General features: G+C 35.5%; 1 protein-coding gene across 2 annotated transcripts in view; it reads left to right on the forward strand.

The window, feature by feature from the left end:
- Positions 1–21095, forward strand: part of LOC149076091 (synaptogenesis protein syg-2-like) — a 187033-nt gene that overhangs the window by 128927 nt on the left and 37011 nt on the right. For both annotated transcript variants that reach the window (XM_089243618.1, XM_089243617.1), the window contains one exon: positions 17538–17648. In XM_089243618.1, the coding sequence (XP_089099744.1) occupies positions 17538–17648 (111 nt within the window). The remainder of the gene's footprint in view (positions 1–17537; positions 17649–21095) is intronic.

A 21095-nucleotide genomic window follows, 5' to 3' on the forward strand; every position in this document is an offset into this window, starting at 1 on the left:
TCCAAGTAAAAACCCTATTACACAAAGTACTCTCGAGAACATCCTATATCTTCTCACAGAACATTCGCTTTGATGATAAAACTATTCCTCGATAATTAAATTGCTTTGGAAATCGGCAGTTAGAGCCCAAGTCACCGAACGACAATTCGTCTCGATTGGTTGGAAAAGAGTCGTTTGAAATTCTCTGGAAACAGACAAAATAAAAATAAAAGAAAACCCATAAACAACGAAACAAGCAATTAAAATAGTATCTTTATCAAAAGAAAAATAGAATAACAATATATAAAATATACCCTTTCTTCTTTTTAATCCGTAATAAAATCAAGAGGAGAACAAAAAAAGAACAATATTTTTGCAAAAAAAAAAAAAAATTATTTTCACGTGTTCTGAATATTTTTTTTATCTCCATTTAAAATTAAAAGAAAGAGATAACAAGCTCAATTTGAACTAATTAAGATCTTTGCGGCTCTCTAATTAACTTTTCTGCTTGTTGTAATGAGTTGAGAGTAAAGGCAGAGATTCTTAAGGAAAATGCAATATTTCTCTCAAAGGAGAGGGAACTTTTGGGAACTCGGAGAATGAGCATTTTGTGAAAGAGCGATATTTTGCATTAGGTTTAATTATAAAAGTTTTTCCCTCTTCAGCGATTTGTTCTCTCTCCTACTTTGTTACGTGTTCCATCAAACAAATAGATCTCGCGAGTTTTCTCGTGTATATCGTTCCCTGTTGTCTAGACGTTGTTGTTGTTTTTCCCTCCCCCCTCCGAACAAACTAAATTTTTAAACTCCCTCTAGGAATTATGCATTAACTATTTCTTTAACTAGCGAAACTACCGTTTTTAGGGTTTAAAATCCCCGAAGAATGATCTAAATTACTCCCGTTTCACCTGGATCAGGGCAATGTTTAATTTGTAACACTTGATTTCAACATGAATATACATTTACTTCTCGTTGCGTATATAGGCGCATTACGTTTTATTTCTTTTCAATAATAAATTTCTAAGAATTTAATGTTTTTAATCAATTCTAATGGAAGTATTTCGCTTTTTGTGCTTCTTGTTTTACGTTATCGTATAAGAACCGATTATATGAATATCGTCTCAATGCTTCACAGCTATAAGAGCTGTTATCGCTACAGCTGCTGTTTCGGAAAACATTTCAACTAACTTTAGAGATTTTGGAGGCACTGCTGCGTAGAGTGCACTTTGGACCCTATTGATTAGCATCCATCTCAATGGACATAATTTTCGAATACCAACAGAAAATGTGTTCCCATATGAGGAAGTTCATTATTTTCCTTTTAATACTAAAAGCCACAATTTCAGTAGATTAGATATTTATTTTTATTTTAACAACAATACACAAAGGGGATTTTGCTTTGATTTCAATCACTATGGATGCTTCAAGCTTATCGCAATCAAAAATTTACTCTTCCATTCCAGGTCTGAAAACATTCGCATTTCTGAAAGAGTTCTTGTTCTTCTTCCAGACAATTCTCTGAATCTTTGTCAAACACACATAGGTTACAAATATTTATTATGTTGTTTATAATCAATATGAAGCATACTTGCAATAAATTTGTAAATCTATTTATACCTATATAAATTCAATGACAATTCACTTGCTGTGGGGTAGAAGTGTACTGCAATTGGTTAACGTGATCTAACTAATACCAGGTAGTTTTCATCTGTTCCTATTCAGAGCCCCCTTGAGAGTGGATATGTAGGAGAAATGCTTTTCAGACTAACAAAGGTGTTGATTTTTGTTTCGTTTCGGTTAAAATTTACTTAAATAACCGATAAAGGGTACAAGTGGTTACAAGTAATCAGTGACAGAACGCTATATGAAAATGGTTTTGAAATTGAATTGATCTCACAAGCAATAGAATGTGTATTTCATTCATGCAAACCGTGGTATTGATACACGTTTCTATAGTTGTCGGAAAATAACTTTGTCAACAAAGCACACTCAGACAATTCATGTCGGAAAATCATAAAAGATCTCACAGTTAGTTATGTGATCAGTTTGCGTAATGAGGGCTGCATTGGACTATATGGGTAAATTTTGGAGCTGTTTGTTTCTCGCAAAGTATGCGTAAAACATATAATGGTCAAATGGTAAAATTTATAACGTAAAACATATCCCTCCAGTTTGATATTATTTCTCTCTCTCTCTCTCTCTCTCTCTCTCTCTCTCTCTCTCTCTCTCTCTCTCTCCAGAGGGCTCTGAAGTGAGATTCTTTGATTACAGCCACCCTGTTGAATGAATCGATACCAACTAAACTTCAACATTTCAGAATTATTCGACTCGAGCAATAATGCATATAATTTTCGATATGATCATTAAGCACGGTTATGAGAAGGGACATGGTCTTCATTCTATTGATAATAATTAGAAAAATTATATTTATAAAAGAACACAATCACAATCAGCTCTCGGTTTTATTGTTCATTTATGTAAGACATCATTAATTAAAGTTTGAGTGTTTTAAACCGTCTACAACTTCAACTTTCCATCAGAAAGTTATGAAAATTTTGTTATTTTATCTTTAATTTTTTTATGTTGTGGCTTTCTGGAGAGCAAACAAGCTTTGAATTTGTGTCTCGCTCACACGTGAAGATCGTCTTTTTCCCTAGAGGAAACTGATAGCATAAATATCAAGGAGCAAACCACGTAGCATACGAGTAGAAAACGTAAATTCCGAAGCATATGCTAGAGCAGTATGTATTCTCTTCGAAACTTCTGTCTGAAATGGATCGTTCTTTGCATCCGTTTACCTTAGTAGTGAAAAGGCCTCTTGAGAGATATCCTTTTCCTGAGCGCACGTATCAGTTCGTATTAGTCCACTGCGCCTTGCATAATGAAAGTCTCAGGATGACACGACAAAGACGGAAAGTGCTCTTTGCCTTCTAGAAAGCATTTCTAATGTAAATACTCGACTACGTATATATATAGTATGATGGGCCCAGGTGCCAAAAATATATGATGTACGTGAGGTAAACGAAGTGAAACATATATTTATCGCCAATGTTATAGTTTCTTATTTTCGCGTAAAGCAATCGCATTCGTAGTTTCATTGAATGAAACTAGGGATACAATTGTTTTGCCCGTAAATGTTGTTTACCCCCCTTGTAAAACTCTTATACTAGGTTTCAAAAGATGATTAATATAGAACCTAAATTCATATAGGTCCCACAAACTGAGCCACAGCACAAGAGATACCATACTATTATGTGCTTAAATAACTGAAATTTAATTGTGTACTGTACATTCGATTGTCATTCATTGTGATTGGCGCAGGTGTTGAAAGTTCTTGAAGGCGCATGCCAACTCGATATTTCATATTCTCATTGACGTGTTGCATTGTTCTTTTTGGTGATTATTCTGATCGCAGCAGGAATGTTATTCTTTAAATTTTGTAATGTGTGAAAGTGAGGTACCACAGTGCACACTCATTTTTCGGGAACCCTTCGATACCTCTCCGAGATATGAAGCAGAGTGTCTCGGATCCTTCAATATTCGATGTTTCCACTCTATTTTCAAAAAATTTCCCATAAAAAGAAATCGAAGCTTCTGAGATATGGTGTGATCTTGTGGACTTATATCTCCTTGAACAGTTTGTGATGCCACCTGTTAGTGCCATTCGAAAATTATTATTATTATTATTCGACTATTTCACTCTAAAAGGCCGAGAGATTAATACGTCTTAATGTTCAGTAGCCACATGCGTCAACTACGAAATTGTTAGTGAAATAATTTTAACAGTTCTATAAGAATCACCCTGTTTTAGGTTTGCGTGTTCTGAGCCTAGTTTAACCTCAACTACCATAAGAAAAAATTCAATAATTTTTAACTATGCTTTAGCTCTCTGATCATTTTAAATCTCAAACACCCCTGAAAAATTGAATTCACTCAATGATTCTCAACTTGTGCGACGCGTAACAACTTGTTATGAAACTTTTGGAATGTCTAAATGAAAGAATGAAGAATGGAGATAATTTCTATGAAGCCATTCTTTGATGACCTGAAATCTCTGCATATCTTTTGGTCCGGAATCACAATGTTTGTAAAAGTGTTCCACCAGCAATTCTCATTCTTAAAAACTCGATGCCATACTGTTTAGTGAGAAAAAGAAATATATACAGGATGCATAGGTAACAGCAGGGTGTATGGCGTTTTACTGGCGAACCGTTGATCTTATACATACTTGAAATTAGAAAAGTACCCTAATCGTGTAATACTCAGATATACCATTCGTGTTTCAAGGGGTTGAATATTTATTAAAATAAAAAAAAAAAACTTTTTCACACCGTACCGGTGAGCCCAATACTCAACCCAAAGCTCAATTAAAAAGTTTTTGCCCTGGCTTTCTTGATGACAACTAAAAAAATTAGAAACTGATCAATCGATCAAACTAAAAATCGGAACTGATATTTTTTACTCTCATTTTTCTTCCAAAATTTTCTTCAAGACGTTCCTTACGTTTCATAGATTTTTGAATGGGCAGGTGAAACAGTGAACAGGCCAGAGATATGCGTAAAAATGCTTAAAGAACGCTATTCTTTGGATTCATTTTGTGTTTGTGTGTACAAATTTCAACAGGACGCACCAACTTATTAAAGACAAACTGTATATTGATTACAATCTCATTATCTGATGATCATCAGACTTATCTTTGAGATAATAAATGAATCAAATACACTGATGCTACTTATGAAGGGAAATATGGCACTTCCCAACTGTGTGAAAACCATTTGGACCATACGGGTGTCTTCGATGTGAAGTAAATCACGTAACCCGTCATTTCGAGTCGGAATTCCGTGAGAAATGGATTGTTGAACGTGTCTCCGGTATGTGTAACGAGACCTACGCGACGGAACGAACTTTTGTGTTAATGGTACGTCATAAGTCTTACGCTGATGGAAATCCTAAATGGACGGATCCATTAATGATCCAATATATGCATGGGAAACAATAAGGTAGCATGAAATCCGAAGTAATGATGTAATTAGGCTATTCAAGTATTGATGGGATTTTCGTATTTGCACCTGCTGCATAATACCAAATAACACCCTAATAAATGAGGATGGTATTTTCCGAACAGTCTCGAGTAGAATGGAATATCTCTTTGAGGTATCAATATGTAATGTCATATAATTATACGTTAAATCATCGTTTTAAAACCTCCTAAAACTCCCGACCAAACTTTCAATATCGATTTATTGTGCTCCCTCCTTCGAAACTGGGTCTTAAGTTAATGTTGAATTATAAAATACCTAATGATAAATATATTTTGAGCACCTTAAATGGACTTCTTCACGAACATCTGAGTATCATATCATCAGAATGCATTTTTTTTTTTGGCATTTCGAATTTAATATTATTTTTTTCTAATACTTCAGTCCTTTCTTTAACTTGTCTTCGAGTCCTATTTTTGTTATCTGACTGCCCTTTATGGGGTCGCGTTGCACAAGTTGAGAACGATTGAGTTAATTCAATTTTTCAGCAGCGTCTGATATTTAAAATGATCAAAGAGCTAAAGCGGAGTTGAAAATTATTGAATTTTTGCGTCCTGTCCGACGCAGTGGATAGGCTCGACGTAAGCGCGTTTTGAAGGTTTTCGTCGCATACACTAATATCCTACAATAATTAATATTCGAAAAACGTAAGGGATCTTTCTCTCTGGAAGAGTGGTTCTTAACCAGGGGTCCTTAGAGAAGTTTAGGGGGGGGGGGGAAGTCGTCCGCTTGAATGAGAGAACAATTAACTTATGGTTTTTTTTCCATTATTATATGATGAATATTATTCCGTAAATGTATCCGTGGGCTTCATGTTATTGGAGAAACATTCTATTATTGAGAGGGATTTACTTTGCATATGGGGGGTTCCTTGGCTTTCGTCTCATTGGCAAAACGAGTCCCTGGAACACAAAAGGTTAAAAACCGTGCTAGAGGAGAACTCCGCTATGTATATTAGCATTAACATTCGAATATACAAGGTAGTAAGGAAAGTCTCTAGTCTACATTTTATTGGTGAACCGTTGGTCACTGAGGCATACTTGGAATTAGAAAAAATATCCAAACAACGTGTAGACTTCAGATATGTCATTCATATTGCAAAAAATTGCGCAGTTATTAAAATATAAAAACTAACTTTTTATACGAACACCCTGTCTTGAAAATTAGAAAGTTGTTGCCCTGTCTCTAATGAAGCCAATAGAAAATCCCATGTTTCTAAGTGATATATTCACTGAGATATTTGAATTCAAAAATTACGGATAGCCAAAAAAAGACAGCCTTGTCCATTAGTTTTGATGTTATTTCACTATTTTTCTTCAATTTTTGAATTGAAATATGTCAGCGAATATTGCATTTGGAACCAGGGAATTCACTTTGTTCGTCTGAGGAGTGACAGGACAACAGGTTTGTAGTTGGGTATTTGAGGACAGGGTGTCCGTATAAAAAGTTAATTTCTTTATTTTAATAAATATACAACCCCTTGCAATATGAATGCCGTATCTTAAGGTCTATATATTATTTGGATACTTTTTTCTTCAAGTTGGAAGTATGCCTCTCTGATCACCAGTAAAATGCGGCCTAGGGACTTCCGTTACTACCCTGTATATACCTAGCAATTGAAATGAAGTTTGGTTATTCAGAGTTGGTGCTGAGCATTTGAGCGTGACATTGCATTTTCTATAACAGATATTTAATATATAGAATGCAAGGAAACAACAATTATTTACAGTTATTTCTGTCGTATAACCCGCTGATGCGAATTTCATAACGTTGAGGGGGGAAATGCCGTAGTATGACTCCCGTGTGCAAATTTCATTCACCAGTAACAAAATCTTCAGATGTAAGTGGTTGTTGGTCATGTTTCAGTTGAAAGGAAAATCGATTTTTCTTCTCGCATCTCTAAGCCAGTGCTTGTTTCTCATATGGACAACGGGACCCATTCGGATCCCAAATTTGGCATCTTCTTTGAATATTTCAAGGCTTTCCAAAATATTAAGAAATATTTTTAATTTTTTATTGTCTTAGGGATGGGGGGCTCCCCCCCCCCTCCCGCTTTTGTCTCAAATAATTCTGTACATTAGGGACTCCAAATAGTCGTATTTTTCCAGGGCCTGAACTTGTGAGAAACGGGCCCTGCTGTAAAATATTTTTTTTATTTAAAGTAAGTTTCATATATATTAATTTTTGAAAATATGTATTTCTATCACCATCTCTCACAAAAAGAAAAAAAATGAAGATATGCACTTTTACTTTTCGATTATTCCAATTTGAAACATTAGAGAAACCCGAAACCTGTAATTCTATAAAATTTGGTTTCTTGTTTGCATTAACAAGTGCATCGCATTTAAAAATTAAGTGCTGTAACCAAAAATAAAGTCATTTAAAAAATCATTTTCGTAGGTTAATATGGAATAGTGTCCAGTAATATGAAATAAGGGAAAGGGGGTTCAAAAGGAAAAAAACTTATTCGAATTGATCAAAAACAAGATTTAATGAGTGTGTGACAATGAAAAATGAAAATTTCATCGTTTGTTTTTGTAGTTCATGATGCGATGGTGTCGTGGTCTATTATTTACTAGAGTCACAAATGCAATCTTCCTATTCTGCCTCAAAACATTCAAGTCAGCTGAAAAGGAACACAGGGCCTGTCGTCTTCTATCTTACTAAACCAGTGGTTCTTTTAACAGGAGGTGTGCGTGCACCCCTAGGGTAGCAGGAGAGCATGTTTTTTGGTGGGGAGGGGTTAAAAATTTAAAAAAAAAAGCAACATGTTAACTTATTATTCAGGAATATTGAAATGATAATATAAATTAATTTTTTAAATTCTTAAAAATATATAAATCATGCCAACATCTTGACACCTTATCTCTTGGTATATTCTTCGCTCGCAGAAATGCGTCACGCAAAATTTGCTTTGGAAAAGTTTCTTTTTTGATCGACGATCGTAATTGTTTTCGGATTCGGTTGCGAAAAAATATCATTATTTACCTAAAGTATATTTCGTAGTTTGTTTACATGGGTACCTCGTCTTATTAGCATGTGGTGATTAGATTTCGGGAACATGGAAAACGTCAAAAAATGTAATCAAGTGTCAAAGAAACATTAATTTATAGTTGTTGAGGCTGGAATCAACTATTGAATGTATATATTTTTTTGAAATCTCAAAAATTGTTAAAAAACAATTGTCAAATTGTTTTAAAACTTATTTTAATTTCGTTTTTCGTTAATTTTAAAATAAATAAATAAATAAATATATATATATATACATAAAGCCAAAATTAACCATTAGCCCTAGCCAGAAACGACATTTATGTAATAAATAAAATAATTAATAAAATTAATGAATCGATAATTAATGTAATTAATTTCAGAAAAAAACAATGCATTTTTTCTAACAGATAAAAAACAGCATTATCAAAGGGAATGCGGGAAGGAAAGAAGTGAAGAACCTTTGTACTAAACCTTCCCATCTTGAAGAGATAGATGTTCCAGTCCAACTCAGTCAACAGTTATAGTATTCCATATTGCCCCACACACTATATGTGAAAAAATAGCGTTCCATCTTACCGGAGAGGATCGCATGCTAAACACTAGCACAACGCAATAAAATACAACACTTGTGATATACATTGTGTTTCGTTTCAAATTATCGGGCACATTTCCAATAATTAATAAACACTTTTGAAACCATACCTGAGTAAATTTCTGGAAGTTGATAAATAAGCGTTTTCCTCTAGCAGTCATGATGATAGTAGCTAACTCTATAGAATCATAGGAGCATTTTGAAGTTGTTTAGCATTGTTCCACTTGGAAGCCATACGTGAAGGTAGAGAAAACCTGGTATTCCAAATAACAAGATTACTCCATATTACGCGAATATACTATAATACACACTAAGAAATTTAATTTTTTTTTTACCTTTTTTACGAAGTATAATCAATGGATTGTATTTGCTGGAAAATAAACTACACAAAGGTCAAATACTATCCTCGAAAAATGTGATTCCCTCCCCCCCCCCCCCCCCCGCTCTAAGACGTTGCTGCCAATACCTTCAACAAAAACTTTTCGCCATTGCGGCGCTTACGCAAAGAAATACGGTAATTCAAGCCGCTGGCAATTACTTGTGATAAATAATCTGGGAACTCGATATTGTATTGCTAAATTCTTCTGCTTTTTTATTTCTGAAGCTCTTCTTCAACCCGATGATAAAAAAACAATAAATTAATAAAATTTCAACAGATTTCCAAAAAAATAAATATCCTTAAGGATTCCAGAAACTAAATTTCTGGAATAAAATGATGTTGTTTCTTTTGTCACTTACGAAAAAGAAAGAAAAAAAAGAATCTATTACATATTCCATACTACATTGATCGTAAGAAATGCCGTTCGAGATTCTGTTCTCAATGGTCCTTAGAGGAAATCTATCAATTTTTATACATTAGATTCTTTCAGAAGCTGTCAAGAAAGCAAAAACGTCATTTATATCGGTACCGAAAAAAATATATATTTACTTCTTTTTATTCTCTTCCATACATATCCATCTATGGCTTTACTAAATTCCTTGCCGTGTCTTGTTTACAGATCCATTAATTTTCCGTGATAGCCTCAACTTAGTGAATTTGTCTTGCTTGGCATTAAAACAGAAATATGAAGCGACCTAGATCCCATTGCCACTCGACTTAAGACTGGTGACTGATGACCGCGTATAGGATATGCTATAGCTGCATTAGCCGCTCATAGTTATAAGGCTTCCGGAAGCAAGAATAATACATTTAATTTTTGAATCTCTATCATGTTATTCTATACTTTGTTGCGGGCTTCTTTTAAAGTAATGGATCTAAAGTTACGCATACAAAGTAAAACTTCTTCCGAGCTTGTACTGATTAATGAAGCATCGTGTACTTAGTCGCTTATAGTGCACGGTTGGTCCCCTAGCGCTATTTTTCTCCCAAATAAATGATGCTCGCAGCCAATAACACTAATGCACACCCGTATGTATTAGTCATGACGTAATTTTACAATTTGAGCACCCCTCAAATGTGAAATATTTTTCACGAGTTCCAAACTATATATTACTATTCATCAATCAGGTTGGTATCTCGATCTTATGGCCTTATCATGCTTATTATTTTTTTGTAATTTATTATGGATCACGTTGGGAAAATTGCAACTGCAATCAATCACATTTTGCAGAATGAAACTGTACTTTCTTCTGCCTAGATGGCGTCCAAAAGCTACACTAAAAATTTTAGGGGGCTGTTAGAGAACTCCTAAATGATTAATATGAATGAAATCACGTATTACCGGGAATGATTACCGGTAATAAGCAAGACTGTTCACTAGTCGCATGGCTACATGGTCATCGGACTTTTTGAGCATTAATTTCTTTCCGGTGTACCAATGGTGTTGGAAATACTTACAGTACTGACATGCACCTTGATGACTACTGAAACTATGTCTATGAAACTCGTGTCTCACGTCATTGTGGCATATATCTTCAACACGAAAATTCAGATATATTTTCCACTTTCGCTTATGATGTTGAAGACAGATACCAACACCACTAGAACACGAGAAACGTACGCAAAAAATGTTGACAACATATAAATGCGTTAGGGACATACAATATACACAAAATTAAAAGAAAGAACACCTTGCTTTGATGTGTGGTGAAGCTTGCTTTCTTTCTTTCAAACCGCGTTAAACTCTGGTCTATCACTATGGGTAATTTTCACTTTCAGTTGTGCCGGAAGTGTGGGAGGGTACCAAACAGTCTGAGTGCTTATCTGGTTTTGTGCTTGAGGTTTCAGTGTGCTACCATATATATTCCCTATCTTGAAGACTGAAGTGTGATGACTGAATATTTTGTGCCGTTATAAGCCTGTTGGACTCTGTTACGATGTTTTTTAACGGAGAGATAGGAAACAAAGTTATCATATTCACGCAACAAAGTTGAGAACCACAGAAAACAAACTTCAGCTGACCATCACTACGGCATAGGTCAATATAATCTACAGCAGGAGGCCTCCGCGCGAAGCTCGACGTCGCTGAAGTAATTTCAATTCTTCAGTGGCGGACATCACGAGCTTCGCACCGAGGCCTTCTGTTATAAATGATATTGCACTGGTAGGTCTCGAACGCAGATCTTCGCGATGCTAGTCCGATACGAAGAAACTATTACTTCACCACACGTGAACGAATTGGGTTCGGCACCCATGTGAAAGCACCATTCATCGGTGGTCCTCCTCAAGATCGTCCGGAAAATTTACGGACATCTGTATTCTTTCCTGTGTTCGAACCTGGGTTCGGACGGCAACTTTCGTGGTAGCAGACGAACATCTTACCCCCACGCCATAAGGGTGCGATATGACGAAACTGTTGCACAACATTATTAATGACAAATAAATAGTGTTCCAGATAATGTCTCGTGCAAGTCCTTGAAATGAGCAGAGGATGAAACAAAATGCAGAACGTCGCAGAACGCTAAAAAAACAGGAATAACTTAGAATAACAGATCTCTCTCTCTCTCGTCTTCAGAATAAAATTTTACAAATCTCCTTTAGGCCGGTATTACAATATAAAAGATTGATAAAATCCCTTTTATAAAACTTGAAAAATCTAACCAATAAGATCATTGGTTGCATTTTCTAGAATGTAACCAATAATCTTATTGGTTGGATTTTTCAGGTTTTATAAAAGGAATTTCATCAAACTTTTATAGTGTAATCCCGGCATTAGTTTCGCAAAAGCGGTGCTTTTGTAAAATCTCGAAGTTTTCCGAAAGGTCTTTTAGAGATATGATATCGCCAACCTATCGGAGCCGTCGTCAAACTTGCCAAGTTCGTCGTAATTTTGAGAGGTTTACAGTAAAATGCATTATCGGTTATTTACAGGTGGGAAATGAAATAAATGATAAAATAATCACTACTTACATAATTTTTTGTAGCACTACTATATAATAAGAAACACCTGATGCGTTCCGGTCATTAACTAAATGCCGTTGTGAACGGTAAAGAAAAAGATCAGGCAAAAATTAAGTTTTGAACCCCTAACTAAACGATGAGTATTTCATAGGCTGGAAAATCAGAGCAGAAATTATTTTCCAGCTGGGGGGGCTCACCATTTCTTTAGGGTCCTGATCTTTCTTGTTTACCATCGGCAACGGCACCCAGTTGGTGGCCGAAACACGTAAGGTGGTGGTTATCCTTGTATTTATTTGTCTTTATCAACTTTGCGTACAAGTTTGCATATATACATGTGACAGTTAAGTTGCAGCATTCTCCGAAACGTTAGAAATTCCTCTGAGGAATGTTTACGAGGTGCATGTACGGTCAATCAGCAGTAGTAGTAGTACTCAAAACGGCAGCTAAATTTGATCTGTGGTTTTCGAACTTCGTAGGCGTCTTCAACACCGAGCGTATTGATAACATGTTAGATATATACCAGTGGCCTGATGGCTTCACTGAAATTTCTTATGTGGCTCGCACTGTGTCAAGGGTTGAACCCAATTGCCCCAGTAGTCCAGGCTGAATAAAATAACATCGGTCTATTCGCTGGTATAGCATTATTATTATATACAACTTTCAAACTTATAAAAAGCATGCGATAAATAATACGAAATCCTAAAATCCTCTAATAATTGTCATACGTGATCTTAAATCCCCATAATTTCTTATAATCATCGCTGTACGAGTCACCACTTGCGAGTGTGCAAAGAATGTCTATACTTTAAGTTTCCAAAGCACTCATTCAGAGGGATGGTCACAATAAACTCTCAATTCATCTTTCGTGATGAATCTCCATTCATCTTTGTCCGCAACGTTTCCCTCCGATTTTGCCCACTGGTCGTCTAACCCGACCTCCACAAAGGATTAAGTGACAATGATGTCACTGACAGGAGAATCCAACTTGCCTCACATCAATCCATCATTTTAGCACTAATCTTCCTTGTAGTTCACTTGATGGCGTTGCTTTATAGAGTTGCTGATCACTCAATTCTCCGAGACTTTGGCTTAGGACGATTCACTGCCCTCACTTACTCAACTGCTTTATAGCCTTGGTTACTGTTTCGTGTGTGTAGTGTTCGATTTGTGAGCACAGCTCATTTCAATACACAACTGAAAATATTTCCTTTCTCACTTGAATACAGTTATTTAATGTTTTTTGACCGAATTATTAAAATATTGGCATAGAATATACGTAAAGACTGGATTGTGTGCACATGTGCAGCCAGAAGTTGAAAAACATTGTGAGAAAAATTTGGAAAATGAATCCTTTATCCGGAAGGATGCGTGTTAAACCTCTCGATTCCGAGAATTATGTTAACCGTAAAATTATCTTATCAGTAGCTGACTTTTTTTTGTGGTTCTTATCAGGATACTAGTGGATTAAACAAGCTATTTTCCATTGTTAACTTTTTGGTGAGCTATTTTCAGTTGAGAGTTAGCGGGTATGTCACTATTTTTTTGCGTAACCACAACTTTAAAATTCGATAATTTTATAACGGTGTTCGTTGCTCCCACCTAGAATTGTCACCCCTTAAATTTTCCCGCCCGGGGCAGTCGAAAACAGACGCTATATTGTTGAACCGACGCTATATAACAGGTCATTATATCGAAAGTTAAACATATATAATATGTTCTATAAAAACATTTGGGACTTATCCTTCCGGCCGTTGTAATGGAATGGTCACACTAAAACGTGGGGTGGTTATAACGAGCGTTGACTGTGCAAAGATTACTTAATTTAAAAATTAACACTTTCCATTTCTATAAGGTTCAATGGTTTTGAACCTTAAAATTGGCAAAGAAAAAAAATCAGATTTTTTTATTTTTTGGAATTTTGTATTGAAGTGTAAATAGTCATATACCGTAGGTAAGGGAATACGTCACAATTGGATGAAAACCTAGACACTTTTCGTGGTTTTGAAAACATATTTCGAACAATTCTACCAAATATCAGGATAAACCTTATGCTTTGGTTGACGTATGCGCATTTTGCGCCACGGTAATGTAAATGCACGCTAGAAAACAGCAACTAGATTCACTCCTCATTCAGAAAAAGTTAAAGCGACATTGTAGTCTTACGTCCCATATAAAAAAAAACTAAAACTCAGTCATTCTACTATCCACTATATATGTATATATATATTGTCATTGACAATTCTATTGGTGTTAGCCATGTTACACCAGTATATTATCACGTCACAAGTGGAGTTTCTCAAGGCAGTGTCTTTGTCCCCATACTTTTTCCACTTTATATCGATAAACTCGTTCAGGGTATCGATTGTTATCGAATTTGCAGATGGCGTGAAGCTACATCGAAATTCTTAGCAAATTTGCAGATGACGTGAAGCTGATGGGGTAGTCGGGAATCAAAGCGATGGGGAGCTGCTCCTGACCAATTTATTGTAGCATGGGCAAATGAATGGAGCATTGCGTTTAGCGTTGACAAGTACATGGTCGCTCATTTTGGTTCGAACAACCCACTTTTGTCTTACGAGTTGAATGGTATCATTATCCCGGATGTGACTACGGTCAACGATTTGGGAATTGTAATTGTGGAGTATGCTGTACGGTTTTGGAGACCATACCTACAGAGTTACATTGACATGGTTGCAAGGGTGCAGAGAAGAGCTAAATGTGCTCTTGTTGGCACACGGGGCATGAAGAAAGACTGCATTTTTTGAATACGTTTACGTTGCAAAAACGCAGGTGTCGGGGTTATGATCTAAGTGTTCAAAATTTTCAACGGGATAAATAGGATGGACCATGAATTATTAATACGCCGTCAAAAGACTGTTTCAAGGTTGGGGTGTCGCAGGAAATTTTTCTCTAATAAGGGTGTTAATAAATGGAATAGATTACCTCCAGGAGTAGTGATTTCTACACCACATAGAAGGTAAGCTACTCAACTCCATATTACAACTGCATAAGCCCAGGGCCGTCTTAAGATTACCATGGGCCCCCGGGCCAAGTGGTTTTTCGGAGACCCTACCTGTTAAATCCTAGAAAATTTCAACCGCATCTCATTCTTGTGAGGCCCTTCTTCTCTCGAGGCTTCCGGGCAGTGCCCGGGTGGGCCCATGCGTTAAGACGGCACTACATAACCCTACTTATGAGTATAAAAACACGAGTAAACTCGTCACCGGTGAAAAATTCGTTAATAAAATGGGTAGCAACAATGAAAAGCAAATCACCAAGAATAAGTGAAAAGAATACAAAAACATGTGTTTATAACATGAAAAAGATAAAAACTAAGATTGCACTGGTTAATAAGGCAAGATCGATCTTGAATTATTGGATGAGGTATACAATTCGGACCAATATGAATAAATAAATTATGACGCCATCGGCAAGTATTACTTATCCATCTCCACCAATTCCTTTTGTGCAATCTGTATTATTGTTCAATTGTATAGATAATTTCATACTCCCTATTTTTTTCCACTCTCTTCAACTTATTTACATCTGGTTGTATGTTAATGAGCGATGTATGTGAAAGCTAAAATTTATAATTGGTGGTGTAGGCTGTGTAAGCCTAGGCCGTGTTCGCTTTGAAAGTGTGTGTGTGTGTGTGCGTGTGCTCTCTCTATATAAATCTACAATTTTAGATCGATCGCCGCCAAATTTTGCATATATACCAAATGGGACCCGACTTAAACGATAGGCTACTTTAAAAGTTTTCACGACCTGAGCAAATGCCCGAAATGGGCATAAAACAGTCGGGGAACAATGGTTTTTGTTTCAGACGCTTTTACAATGTTCACTTCTTCTTGTCACTTCTTTTCTGCCAGTATATGTATAATAATTTATGCCTTTATAATGGTTTGCCACATTTTCAATACTCTCAGTAATGAGACTTTTTGAATAGACGTCATAATCATCATCAACATCGCTTTGAGGGTCAGGAAAAGGGTGATCCTCATAGAAATCAGTGTTAAAATTGCCGATTTTACTGTAGAAATGCAGAAATTTGGTGGGGTTTCCTGCCACGTCAATAATTTTAAAAATTGCATTTAATTCTAGATTTTTGAATTATTCTGTTCGCTTAGAGATATACGAAGCCCAGGAGATTAAATATGAAGTAATTAGTCAGACCTACTTTTGAGTTCGACATTTATGCAAAAACATTGATTTAAACTTTTTATTTATATCTTATCAAGCATGAAAATTAATGTCTCCGTATTGTCTTTTGATATTCAACTCCATAAATTCTTGTGGGTTAAGATATTTGAAAATGAATTATGGGTCCGTAAAAAAGTGCATCGAAAAAATTCCACAGCTTTAATTAAGCATTTTTGAAAGTTGAAATAGGCAGATGTGTGAATAAGTTGAAGTTCAGGGGGGATCGAAATACCTAACGCTTCTTAAAAAAGGGGAAAAATATATTCATTTCTACGCTTCTTTAAATCTAGATTTGTTTATTTTATGAGTCGAGCAGGAAATCGCCATATTGTTAACTTGGACACGGTTTGTATGTCCCTCAAAGAAAGAGGGAGATATCACGTGATCCAAAAAGCCTCATTAAAGAAAACCCGGGCAGCACTTGGTATCATAGCTGGTAAATAAATAAACTGAGATGTGTGATATAGAGGTTTAGAATTTAACATCAGAATCAGAAATTGGAATTGCCATACTTATATTGTGTTAGAACACGAGTTTTTGTTTGTTCTGAGCAAATGAATATCGTGTGAAATTTACACATACGTTTATGTACAGATATGCTTTGTATACCGCTTTACGGTCGCGGACGGGATATTTCGTGCAAATACACACACACACACCAGTGGAATAAATTTAATTCAGGTCTCTGTGTGTGTGCGTGTGGTCCTTTCCTCTTTTCTCAACATAGCGAAAGATTTATTGTAACTCTATGAACCAAAGTTGTTTTTCTTCCCCGTTATTATCTATAGTCCTGCTAAAGAGCCCGTCCTATGACGATTAGCGATTCCCCCTTCCACATATAAGGGGTCATTCAAGTATTACGTAAGCAGATGTTCAGCCATTTTTTACCCTCTCCCCCCCCCCTGTCAGCAAAAGTCAGCAAAACACTGACCCCCCCTCCCGCCGTCAGCAAAATTTCGTCAGCAACTTAGAATATTTCATATCTTCAAAAAGGGGTGGTTGATGACGTAAGCAACCTTAAACGCCCCCCTGTCATCAAAAGTCAGCAAATCCAAACACCCCCCCCCCCTCGATGCTGACGTTATACTTGAATGACTCCTAATGTATCTTTCTACTATATACATGTAAGAGTGAAAGTGAACTCGTAGGGTAAGCGTGGAAGGAGAAATCTACTCTCTTATCTACTTTTATATATTACACAGTTCTCCTAATTTTTTTCCTTATATATATATATTTCCTAATATTATTTTATTTTTTCCCCTTTTTCCTCCTATTTCTAACGTGCGATTAGATTTATCGTCTCTATGTGAAATAGAGATTATTCTAATTTGTTACCAAAAGCATGTACCTGAAAGTGTTAAAATTATAAATCGCATTTTTATCTTTCGTTTCAGTTCCACCGAAGAAGCCTGTTATCACTAACAAAAATGGTGAACCATTCCATAGCCTTATAGGTCCTTACAACGAAGGAGATTATCTTTTTCTAGTCTGCGTAACAGAAGGAGGTGAGTTATGACCTTACATAAGGCTTAAAGTGTATAAATGGTTGAATGTGCGTATACCTAGACAATTCTCTAACAGTTTGACGTATTCATTCGTATTTTCCTACTTTACCGATTGACCATTTGTGTGTTGTAATTTCCATTTCATCCAAACCGTGAGCTTCTTCGCCGAACACTTTCATTATATGTATATATATTTAAATATCATAGTGTATATGTATATCCCTCTTCCCTACAACATCTTAAAATGAATCCAACATAGGCTCACTCGTGTACTTAACATCCTGCAATCGCCTGCAGGATCGTCGCTATACGTGATTTTCTGTGAATCCTCATACACGTTGATTCTCGGCGGATAAAGCGTCAGATCAATCTGCGCAATACCAATCAGCAGTTAAAGCTGGGTTGACTGATATGGAATGGCCCCTAGCTTACATATTAAACAAGCTTTGACAAGCGATGGTATGCAAATGATCCACCACTGAAGCGATTAATCTGAAATTGGATCCATTCCATTTCGGCTTATACCCTCAGTGCTTTGATTGCAGTTGTTTGCAGGTATCGCTCTCTCTCTCTCTCTCTCTCTTGTCTTTCTACGCATGACTATGTATGGGTGTATGTGTTTCAGTGAAGGAGAATAAGAGAGAAGGGATATTGCACGAAGGATGTAAACTCTGAAAGCATGAACATTGTGGTTTGTTCAAGTGGTCACACACACGCCATTACCATATACAGGCAATGTCTCTCTGCAACGGTGAGGCTTTGGAGCACTTCCAGTCGATATAGTCGGGAAAGATTTCACTAAACTTTGAGAAAACTTTTGTTTTATGTTTCTATTTTGAAAATAATTCTTGAACGTGTGTACAGACAGCATTACCAATGGCTGAGTCTATAAGAAAAAATAGGTTCAGATGGGTGGTGGCCCTTTAGTGGTTTTACTGCATTTCATTACTTTGAAATATGATATAAATGCAATCCTTTATATCATTTTTTTCTAACGTGAAACACTATCACGCTTCAAATTTTAGTTATAATTTATATTTTTGCAAAACCAACATTAAATAAACAACGATTCGCACTCAAAAGAAAAGCCAAACAATGGATATTGATTAGGTTGCGAGATAGCGATAAATCGATTAATTCCACAAAAGAAAGTGAAACACCGAATAATTTATTTACTTTTTAAAATTCGTTGATATGAATCTTATATCGTTTAAAATTCACTGAATCAAAAATGTTGAACAAAGATAAGATTAGAGAAAAAGTAAATAAATAAAAAGAAAAGGAATTTTGCTTCGTAACTAATTGCGGTAAATTACGCGGAAGTGATATTGCCTATAAAAATGACTTCTCCTCTATCTTTGGAAACCATTTTTGGTACATTCCCAAGCAAGTACCAAAATGGTATGTACGTTATTTTTTTTAATTCTTCGTAGGAAAAAAGAAAGCACGTTCCCTTTTAATCGCTCCCTTTTTTCTTTCTTTCGCCATTTCGTGCTGTTTAATGTCCTTTGATCGATTTACTTTGACTTCCGCGGAAGTTCATTAAGCTTATGGCAATGAAAAAACAAAGAATGTGACGCATATTTTTCCTTCATAACTCGTTTCGAGAAAAAAAAAAAGAGGAGGAAGAACGTTGTTCCTAAAACGCCAAATAATTTATAATCATCTGATGCGTTCAGGTTATTTTTCTTCACATATCACTGATAATTATACTCCTTGTTCTGAATAGTTCTCCCTTACATGCGAGATTCGATCTTTCAACATAAGTGTCCAGAATGTTACCGTAAACTGAAGTGACTTGGGTATAGATTTTAGACATTTTATGTATTGACATTTTTTTACTAATAGTTGCACTAGAAAAAGAAGAAACTTTTAGTTATTTGTTTAGACAAAGATAATTGCTTTGTAACTTATTATAATGGAGAAAAATTGAATGCAAGTGGGCTGCGAGAGAGAGAGACTTGCATCTCTCTCTTATAAGTAAAGGAGTAATGAACCCAAGTCAACACTAACCTAAAGTGATGACTACTATATTGTCTTGATATTTTGTTTTTTGAAGCGCATGTTTCCATCTCGTCCAATTGGAAATAATTAGGGACAGAAAAGCAATGTATACTGTAAAACCACTCTTTTGTGGTCACCAGCGGGAAAAAAGAATTCGTCCGTAAAAGAGAGGTGAGGTTAATCAAGGGTCTTTAATAAGCAAGGGGAAAGTATTGTTTGGGGTTGTCCGTTAAGAAGGGATTTTACTGTTGATAAATTTCGTTTTTATTGCAAATATAAATGCAAGGAATAACTCTTATTTCCACCATACATGGTATTTTCATTTTTTGTATTTTATATTTCCTTTTTATGCATTTATTATTACTTATTTGTATTTGTACTCTTTTAATTTTACCAAGAGTATTTAATCTAATAAATTCTATTACTAAATATCAGATCTTCTGTGTAATTTCTATAGAGCGTGGAGAAAAGTATTTTATTATATGTTCGTTTCGTGGAATCTATATAAATATGTGTAACTGCATCGAATATAAATATTGCCCGAAAGTCACAACCCAAACATTAAACGTTTCTCTAAAAAACACAGTATTTTTAACAAACTGATTTAATTGGATTAATTATCATCTACAATTGAAACAGCAAGTATACCTCCACCAAAGCAAATTTCTATCGAGACTAAGATGTAGCACTATAAGAACTGTAAACAAAGTTTTGCAATGCTTTCATGAAGCCTTGAAACACAGGTTATGATAAAAGTAGGCGAAATACTTATGATTGATTTGGGCACAATATTTGATCATGGAAGCTCACGTTGGCAGCTATAGACTCTTGAAATCATCTCTCTATTTCGTTTACAGTGGCTATGACATCATCTATAAAATAAGAAATTAGATTATACAGTCGAATCCAGTTATAACGAACGCCAAGAGACCGGAGGAATCACTTCGTTAAAACGAAATCTCGTTATAAAAGAATTCTAGGTTACCTAGCATTGCTCCTATGTAAAGTAATTTGGGGGATTAAAAAATGTGTTCGTTAAAACGAGATTTTCGCTATAATGGTATTTGTTAAAACGGGATTCGACTGTATACCAAAGTCACCCAAATTTACGGTAGCTTTTTTATTTTTAAAGCAGCCGTAATTTGAACTCGACTCTGCCAATAGTATACATCTTATTCGTTTAGATTATATTTCCTTCAGTCGAATGATTTTAAAACGAGAAAGAAATTTAATGCATGTTAATATGTTATCGCGATTTTTCCGAGAATCTATCCGAAGAATTACCATTGGTCTTAAAAATTTTAAATTTCTATTGCCGTATTTCTCGGATTAGATACCTAAACGCCCACACTGGTAGCTACAAACACATGTTGCTTATTTTGAAAAATAAAATAATGGTATTGCATTTATTATATATCTGATGTCATTTTGAAATTTAATTGA

The sequence above is a fragment of the Pholcus phalangioides genome, unplaced genomic scaffold, assembly GCF_987345545.1.
Source record: "Pholcus phalangioides strain wild (caught in Gottingen) unplaced genomic scaffold, Ppha-v1.0 ptg000015l_1, whole genome shotgun sequence".
Taxonomy (NCBI): Eukaryota; Metazoa; Arthropoda; class Arachnida; order Araneae; family Pholcidae; genus Pholcus; species Pholcus phalangioides.